This window comes from Grammomys surdaster, unplaced genomic scaffold (assembly GCF_004785775.1).
Source record: "Grammomys surdaster isolate TR1022 unplaced genomic scaffold, NIH_TR_1.0 125504, whole genome shotgun sequence".
Classification (NCBI taxonomy): Eukaryota; Metazoa; Chordata; class Mammalia; order Rodentia; family Muridae; genus Grammomys; species Grammomys surdaster.
The window spans coordinates 9,076-18,657 of record NW_021620360.1 but is presented as its reverse complement, the minus strand read 5'-3'; the positions used below and the strand labels follow the sequence as shown (position 1 = coordinate 18,657).

General features: G+C 46.2%; 1 protein-coding gene across 1 annotated transcript in view; it reads left to right on the top strand.

Annotated features, from left to right (window-relative positions):
• Window positions 1-9,020, top strand: part of Btnl2 (butyrophilin like 2) — a 14,947-nt gene extending 5,927 nt beyond the window's left edge. The window contains exons 4-9 of the mRNA XM_028786477.1: window positions 54-335; window positions 2,153-2,173; window positions 2,688-3,035; window positions 4,692-4,970; window positions 5,907-6,005; window positions 8,191-9,020. Of these exons, the coding sequence (XP_028642310.1) occupies window positions 54-335; window positions 2,153-2,173; window positions 2,688-3,035; window positions 4,692-4,970; window positions 5,907-6,005; window positions 8,191-8,276 (1,115 nt within the window). The 3' untranslated portion in view covers window positions 8,277-9,020. The remainder of the gene's footprint in view (window positions 1-53; window positions 336-2,152; window positions 2,174-2,687; window positions 3,036-4,691; window positions 4,971-5,906; window positions 6,006-8,190) is intronic.
• Window positions 9,021-9,582: the final 562 nt, after the last annotated feature.

Sequence of the window (9,582 nt, the reverse complement as noted above, 5' to 3'; positions counted from 1 at the left end):
TCTCTCTCTCTCTCTCTCTCTCTCTCTCTCTCTCTCTCTCTCTCTCTCTTCAGCTCTAGGGTCTTCCCCAAACATCCATGTGGAGAGACCCAGAGAAGGAGAGGTCCAGCTCGTGTGCACATCCCGAGGCTGGTTCCCTGAGCCTGAGGTCTATTGGGAGGACATCTGGGGAGAAAAGTTGATGAGTTTCTCTGAGAATCATGTATTGGGTGAAGATGGGCTGTTCTATGTGGAAGACACCCTGGTGGTCAGGAATGACAGTGAAGACACGATTTCCTGCTTCATCTACAACCGTGACCTCAGAGAGCCCCAGGAGGCCACCATTGCTCTGCCAGGTCAGTACGCTGGCCCGGCCGCCATGGACCTCGGGTTCCGGGGGCTGCTCAGCAGCAACTCTTATTTTTCTTTAATCATATTTACATAATATGTTAAAATTCATAAACATTCATGGTATTTCAGTAATTTTCAACTTTTACATTTAACTCCACTTGTGTTGATTTCACCACACCGATGTTCAACACATTGGAAATTGTCTTAGTCAGAGTTTCTATTCCTGCACAAACATCATGACCAAGAAGCAAGTTGGGGAGGAAAGGGTTTATTCAACTTACACTTCCCACATTGCTGTTCATCACCAAAGGAAGTCAGATCAGGAACTCACACAAGGCAGGAACTTGGAGGCAGGAGCTGATGCAGAGGCATGGAGGGATGTTACTTACTGGCTTGCTTCCCCTGGCTTGCTCAGCTTGCTTTCTTATAGAACCCAAGACTACCAGCCCAGGGATGGCACCACGCACAATGGGCCCCTCCCACCTTGATCACTGACTGAGAAAATGCCTTGCAGCTGGATCTCACGCAGGCACTTCCTCAAGGGAGGCTCCTTTCTCTGTGATAACTGCAGCTTGTGTCAAGCTGACACACAAAACCAACTAGCAAAGAAATATAATAAAAATACTCCTTTAACTGAAACACTTTCCTGTAGTGTTCCAGTTGCTTCCAGGAACCAATCTTGTGCTTAGTCGGAATGGGAGGGTTTCTTTGACAGCTACTTATAGTCTTGTCAATAAGCAGTAACAAAAGCAGTAATCAAAACACACAATATAGTAGTGACAGATATAGTTCCTATGTTGTTAGAAGTTAGAGCAGAGAAGGAGAGTAGCACTTAATGGTTCTAAGAGCCCAGAAAATCCTCATGCTCAATGATAAAGCGCTCTTTACTGTCTAGTATTATCTGCCACCTACATATGTGATCTATCAATCATCTATCTGTTGGTTATCCATCTATCAACCATTAATCAATTATCCATCATTTAACTATCCCTCTCCATGTGTCTAATCCACCATCTGGCTATCACACATCTATTTACCAATCAACACCATCTATCTAATCATCTGTCATTGATCAGTCATCTTCCTATAACATACCATATATCAATCACCTGTCTTTCTAAATATCTATTATCTGCTTGTCTGTCATCTGTCTATCCATACATCCAATTATCTACCCTCTATCTCTCTGTCTATCTATCTGAAATAGATTTTCTTTTGAGACAGGCTCAGTGTATACTCCAGATTGGTTTCAAACTCACTGCAGTCCTCCAGGCTGAGCCCCCAAGGGTTGTTACTATGTTACCATAGGCGTGAACCAATGTGCCCAGATAAACATTGTTATTTATGTGACAAATGTTGTCTTTAAACATCTTAAATTGAACTGAGGCTTTTAGGATACTGTGTCTTTGGATGTGTTGCTGATGTAAGCATAGGATGCATTAAAGAGTTAAAAGTAAATGTTGTGTTAACGTTAATTCAGTGACAGACAGCCCCAGTTTGGAATTCTAAGTAACACTTGTTTATGGCCCTATAGTCCATATTTGACATTCATTAATAAAAATAACACATATATTTTACTAGTGCTTAACATCAGCAGAAACAAACTGAACTGATGATGATAGAACTGACAGCTTTTTGTTGTGAAAAAAGTAAGATCTATATCACCAGGTGGTCCATGGGACAAGTTAATTTTCTGCTTCTCATACTTTTTAAGTAAATTGAGTTCTTGAGTAAAATGTGAAGCTTTCTTTTATTTCTGGGAAGTTTCTTTCCTTTCTTTTAGACCAAATCCCTTAAAATATTTTTCTTTTTCTTTCTCCAGAGAAACTCCAGACAGAGCTGGGTGAGTGGGACCTTCATGCACACCAATGCCTAAGGCCAGAGCACAGAGAGCACCCGGGACACCTCATGATCCCCATGAGAGAGGGAGGAAACGCCAAGGCACATCCTCCAAAACCACCTTCAGGCATTGGCTGGGGAAGGCTTTTTCAATTTCTGTTGCTATGCACCCACCTGGCACTCATTTTTAGCCCATGATCAGAGGGTAGCACAAACTGATGTGTAAAGTCAGCCAGTTTTGAAGTGATGGCACACTCATCTTATTCTTTTAGCAGTAAAATAATTTCCTTATTGGTGTGTATCCTGGCCTTTAATTAATGTTTCCTTCAGACTGGCAAGGCTCTTCTTTAAGCCGGCAAAAAGAGACCAATAGTCCCACCTTCCCCCAAGGAGGGACCCTGAGCCTCATATCTCCCCTGGGATGCTCGCGGGTTCCAAACTCATAGGATGTCCATGTTGGTAGAGTGACTTTCTCTGTGTTGATTCATCCCTCGTCCTGTGTCTGGTGTATTTAACAGCTTCCTCTATCGTAATCGGACCTTCCCAGCCCATCCCTGTTCGAGTCGGAGAGGACATAGATTTAACTTGTCACCTCTCACCTCAAGCGGATGCTCAGAGCTTGGAGGTGAGGTGGCTACGATCCCGCTATTACCCAGCAGTCCACGTGTATGCGAATGGGACCCACGTGGCTGGAGAGCAGATGGTGGAATACAGAGGGAGGACATCGCTGGTGACTGATGCCATCCACGAGGGAAAACTAACCCTGCGGATCCACAACGCCAGAACTTCGGATGAGGGGCAGTACCGGTGCCTTTTTGGAAAAGATGGTGTCTACCAGGAGGCCCGTGTGGATGTGCAGGTGATGGGTAAGGATACCAAGTGGATTTTTTGGCTTCCCAAGCTTCCTAACACTGTGGAACGCTCGTTCCTGGGAGATTTCGCTGACACCCAAAATATTCTCTGTGCTCATTCATTTTCAAGTTGATATTGAACTTTTGATACAGCAGCCACGGTAAACACTTCAAGAGCACAACCTCAGGGACACGGATTTGAGGTTTTAAATAAATGCTTTTTTTACTACTTTGCTGAGAATTTCAAACCATCTATTTTGATAATATTCGCCACCCAACTTCCTGTCTTTTTTTTTAAAAAATTAATAGCACATGAACTCCTATTTCTGCTGTCCACATACTCTCATGTGTAGAACGGTCCACTGGAGCAAAGTCAACCTGCCAGGAACCGCATCCATAAAGAGAACTGACTCTCCTGTTCCCTGAATCCATCAACTGTCCATAGCTCCTTAGGTAGGAGTGGGTTCGTGATCCCCTCCCACTTCCAAGCTGGAACGTTGACCAGCTTGATCTAGTGCAGCTCTTGTGTAGAAAACCACAGCTGCTGTGGTGCAGTGGTCCTGTCCTATTCAGACACGGTTTCAGTACAGTGCCCATGCCCCAACCTCTGACTCTTCCATAGTTCCACTTCCTTCTTCCACGGTGGTTGCTTAGCCATGGGGGGAGGGGGACAACCATATAAGACATCTTATTTGTGGCTGAACCCTCCATTCAATCTCTGCACTCTGACCAGCTGTGAGTTTCTGCAAGAGAGACTTCTCTAATGAGGTTTGAGGGCTGTGCTAATCTATGGGTACAAAGATAAAGAATTTGGAAGGCAGCTTGATACTATGTCCGTTTAACAAAATAACAGTTGTAAGGTCTCCCTTGGGGCTTCATCACTGTGAATTCTCTGCCAGACTGGCAGTACTAGGCATGTGTTTCCTGTGGTTTAAAATTTTAAGTGCAGAACAATCAGGAAGGTGGGACTCTCAAGCACTCCATAAAATGACAATTTGAGACTATTCCCCATGATTTTACAGGAAACTTGTTATTTCACAGTGCTACTAAGATTCTGGGTAATACTTGATTTCCAGGAAGTATAGTAATTTGAAGATTCAGCTAGACCTACCACATGCACAGAATCTGTAACGACTGGCGTCTTGGTGTCTTGATGTCTTGGAGAGCAGCCGATGAAAATCATCCATAAAAACAGCTCTCCAACGTCGGCAAATGTTGTTGAGGACATCAGCCTAAGTCTTGGATAGCCTTCATATTTCTCTTGCCCAGTCCCAGTCTAAATTAGCAGACAGAAGCATGACATGCTATCTAGAGGACCATCTGTTTCAGGGCTATCTTCCTCTGCTTTGAGAAGCCTCTCTTACCCGCATCTTCCATGCCATCCCTGTGTCTCTTATCTGATCAAAGTTACTTTGTTGTCAAGGTCAGGAGGGAAAAGGAGTTGGTTACAAAAAAAATAGATTTGAAAATGAACATTTTTAACTCCTAATCTATCCCAGAAGACTTTACAACAAAAAATATAAAAACAGAGTAAGAAACCTTGTAGCCAGTCCCAGCTCCCAAGGGAGGCCATTGGCCCAGAGCTCTGTCCTCCCCAAGCTGCCCTCACCTCTCTCTCCCTCAGGAAAGTTGCTAACCACACACATCTGTTTCCTTGGTCTCTGTCCCCAGCTGTGGGTTCCTCGCCGCGAATCACCCGGGAAGTCCTGAAGGATGGAGGCATGCAGCTGAGGTGTACATCTGATGGGTGGTTCCCACGGCCCCATGTGCAGTGGAGGGACAGAGACGGAAGGACAATGCCATCATTTTCCGATGCCTTTCGGCAAGGAACCCAGGAGCTGTTCCAGGTGGAGTCACTCCTGCTGGTCACAAATGGCTCCGTGGTAAATGTGACCTGCTCCATCAGCCTCCCTCTGGGCGAGGAGAAAACGACCCGTTTTCCTCTCTCAGGTTGGTGACTGAGTACCTTCCTCTGGCTTGGGAACCAGTTGTCAAAAGGCTTGGCTCTATGTTTTTTCTTTGAAAGGTTTTATATGCTCAGGCTCGCCTCAGACTTCTCATTCTTCTGCCTCTGTATCACAGGCGCTGGAATTACAGGTGTGCACCCCACACTCAGCCTGTTGCTGCTGTTCCTTCTGCTCCCTCTCCCCTTCCCCCTTCTCCTTCCCCTCCCCCTCCTTCTCCTGCTTTTCCTCCTCCTCTTCCTCCTCTTCTTCCTCCTCCAAATTTCCTCCTCCTTTCTCTTCTTCCTCTTTTCTTCTTTTCCTCTTCCCATTTTAGTTTCTTCTCCACGGTGGGGTATTTTTTAAACCAATCTTTTAAAAATAAATATTTGTCTCTTGCAAAGTTTGTCTTCAAGTAACCTAAGGATAGCATTCCTTTGAGTTTATTCTCTCTCTCTCTCTCTCTCTCTCTCTCTCTCTCTCTCTCTCTCCCTCCCTCCCTCCTGCCCTCCCTCCCTCCCTCTCTCCCTTTCCTCCTTCCCGTGTGTGTGTGTGTGTGTGTGTGTGTGTGTGCGTGTGTATTCTACTTTACTCTGTCTACAAACCCCTCCTTGCTGTCAAAGCAATTCTGACACTTTTCTTTTCCCTTGATGTGGATTTTATTCTGTACAAAAAATTAATTTACCTCAAAGCCACAGCAGTTATAGCCTGGGAGACTTTATGTTTTACCATGATAGTTACTCCAGTGATTCTGTGGTGGAGTGATGTAATTGGAAGGAAATGCGGCGGGGCACCAGCAGACCTAAGTTTGCCTGCTGACCTTGGCACCTGACTTTCAGAAGACTGAGCCAACAGGTTCCTGAAGAGACCCAGCCCTCAGCCTGTGAGAAAAGTCATCTAGATATTTTCCTCATCTCATGACCTACTGGTGTTGGCATTTCAGACTCCAAGATAGCTTTGTTATGGATGACCCTGCCTGTTGTGGTGCTGCCACTCGCCATGGCTATCGACCTGATCAAGGTGAAATGGCGGCGGACGAAAGGTGAGTGAGTGAACAGGACAGATAGGCACTCAGTCGTTCTTCAGCAACTGATGAGGCCTGGTTTACACTCATGTCATCAAAGCTCAGTGCTGAGTGATCTTAGAGTTTACAGATGTAACAGCAATGGGGTTAGAAGACAGTAAGGTGGGAGCCAGAGAGACATCCCAGTGTTTGAAATATGAGGATCTGGATTTGCATAACTCTGGTCATTTCCCTCAGCCTCATCCAGCCTGGTGGGGGAAGTATAAGATGTCGTAACACCTCAGCATAGGAAAATCAGAAGAACCAGAAAGCAGTTAGGAGAGAGCAGGAGAGATGGCTCGGGACTTGAGTACTTGCTGCTCTTGCAGGGGATCCAAGTTCAGTTTCCAGCGCATCCCTGGCGGCTCACAACCATCTATAACTGCAGTATCAGGGGGTTGGCAGCTTCTTCTGGCCTTAGCAAGCAGCAAACATATTGTGGTTCACAGACAGACATCTATGCACGCAAAACATTCCTACACATAAAATAATAAAAATAAATACATTTTTAAAAAACAAGTTGGAAGATGTAACGGCCCGTTCCTTTGTAAAGGCCTGTTCCTTTGTAACAGCCAGTTCTGCCACTTTGTAACGGCCCATTCTGCTGCTCCGGGCAGGTCAGGGTCTAGCAAGAGAGAGAGAGTGGGGATGAAGGAGCCAGAGATGCAAAAGATGAATACAAGACAGAGTCTGGTCCAGTCTCTTTTATTGAAGGGAAATCCTGGGTATTTATACCCTTTACCATGTGACTTACCATCGTGGACAAGCACAACTGAAGGTACTATGTCACGTGCCTTGTAGCCATGGATACCACATGCACCTTGCAGCTGGGGGCACTAAACAGTATAACAAGGTGTTTATCAGAGTGTGCTCATCTGTTGCGGGTTGTTGAAAACAAGTCTCTTGTCAGGGTTTGTGGCTGGCTTGAGATGGCTGTAAAGATGGTAGCCACTTTCAGCTAGGAGTCGACTCCCAACAGGAAGAGGAGACTAAAAAGGGAAACGGGAAAGAATAACAAGCGACAAGAAAGTACGGTGACACCTATGTAAGAAAATGCCACAGTGGAACCTGCTCCAAGTGTGCTAACCTCTTGGAGCTGGAGAGGTGGCTCCAGGGTTAAGAGCACCGGTTGCACTTGCAGAGGACCCAGGTTCGATTCCTAGCACCCACATTGCAGCTCACAACTGTCTGTGACTCCAGTCTCAGGAGAGTTGTGCAGCCTCAGGCTTCCTGTACTATCTACCCAGCCATGACCTCATTCTCTCAACCGTTATCCCACCCCACTGCCAAGCAGGAACATTCCAGTCCTCTAATGTTTCAGTCAAGTGAACTAAACTCTTTCTGGTCCCCAATCTCCGGGGTTTCATCTCTCTACCGTCATACAAATTACTCAGTCACATGCTTCCTTAGTAAACCAGGGGCACCACGTCTTCCAGTTACCACAGAGCTGCCCCTGAATCTCTCAGGGTTGGTCCCTCAGCTCCCAAGTTCTACCCTGTGTTCCTGCATGGCCCAGGCCTTAGGCCATGCCCTCTCACTCCAGACTGTGGGCACAGGTGACTAATACTGTGTCCACTGATGGTGTCTTATTTAGCTGTCTTGGATGGACAATCCCTCTCACCAATACGTGAATAAGAGACTAATGCAGAGTGTTTGAGGTGAGGGTGGGAGTGGATGGCTTGCTGATACAATGTTTTCCTTTGCCCTGAAGAGGAAGACAGGCCTGTCAGACAGTAAGACATGGCATAAGTAGGGACACCCCTTCCACCACGAGGGCAGAGAGATAACCTCCTCCCCAAGCTCTTTCTTGACTGTTTATATAGTAGTAAAGCCTAATTTCCTAATTTAAAAAGCACTTCTCAGAGCAGAAATCTAGTGTTTATGTTATTTAATATTCACAGATGTGGCTTGCCTCTTCTGGGTATTCCTAGACCCACCAGCTTATCTTCACTGAAAACTGCGTGGTTGTTTTTTATACCCAGTGACTTTCTGTGTAATTTTTTTCTAGGAGTCCTGGGCTCCGAGGCTTGCTGTATTCCATCTCAGTCCTACTCCCAGCCGGAAGCCCATGAACACTGCTGTCTGACTCCAGTTATCGGTGACTCCTTCCTCTCTCTCATCCTTGACAGTCTGTAACCCCCTCTTCTTCTGCTTTACCTTCCAGGACAAAAACACAATGGCAATCGGGAAAATGACAAGAACAACGAAAGCCACAGGCGAGGGCTTCCCTCTGACGAGGGGCTTGGATAAAATGGCACCCTGCAAGCCCAACTCATCCCACTTCCTGAACACCCCACCCTTCCTCTCATCTTTCTCCTTAGTGAGCACCACTGCACTGACATAGGAGTGGTTTCACCTGCTGCTGTCCAAAGGTTCTTCATGGACCTGGTCTGTTCCTGATGGAGCTGTCACTCAGTTGGGGACACTTCGACCTGAACCAACCCACATAGTCTTGGTCCCACCCTCACAGTGATGGCATCTTCTCTCCCTTTGCCTCTTTCTGCTGTCCTTCAGCCTAGGGACCATCCCTTGCCTGTGCACCAAAGCTCAATCTCATTACCTTCTGGATCCACCATGAGGATGTAAGAACTTAGACCTGGAGAGAAATGTCACTCATCTGAGACCTGGACAGGTTTTTCTAGAAATGCCCAATCCAATAGCACCAGAGGGACAAAGAAAACGGGACGAGGAGGTTTCTTTCCTCTTTCCTCAAGAGAAAGGACTAACTGTGATTCATGGTTGCAGAACACCTGACACACTACAAATCAGGCCAGGGGTCATAGAAATAACTAAGGGGTTAAAAGCACTTGCAGGGGACCTCAGTTCCATTCCCAGCACCCATGCGGCAGGTCACGACCATCTATAACTCCAGTTTTAGGAGATCTGGTGCCCTTTTCTAGCCTCTGAGGGCACCAGGCACACACCTGGTACACAGACATACATGTAGGCAAAACATCCATATATATGAAATAAAAATAATTTTTAAAAAGAATTAGACCGAAGCCTCTCGTGTTGTCTCTCTCTGAGCATGTTGGCAGCTGGTTCATGTAAGGACCACAGGAAGGAGACAAGAAAACCTACTGATGCTTAAGTCCCTCATAAAGTATTTCATACCTCTCTATGCCATGTACTGGTGCCCCAAAGAACATAATATTTCCATGCCTAAAACAGGGTTTTCTACAGTAACTTCATCAAACAAACTCTCTGTCTTAATTACTGTCCGACTGCCGTGATGAAACACCATGGCCAAGGCAACTTTATAAAAGAAAGCATTTGATCTGGGACCTATGGTTCCAGAGGGCTAGAGTCCATAACCATCATTGCTGGAGGGAATCTGGCAGCAGGCAGGCAGGCATGGCACTGGAGCAGTAGCTGAGAGCTTATATCTGACCCACAAGAATAAGGTGGAGAGCCTAACTTGGAACCATGCGGACTTCGAACCTCAGTGACTCACCAGCTCCCACAAGGCCACACCTCCTTCACCATGGTCCACCTGCTGGGTCTAAGCACTCAATCACAAGAGCCTATCCGGGCCATTCTCATTCAAACTACCACA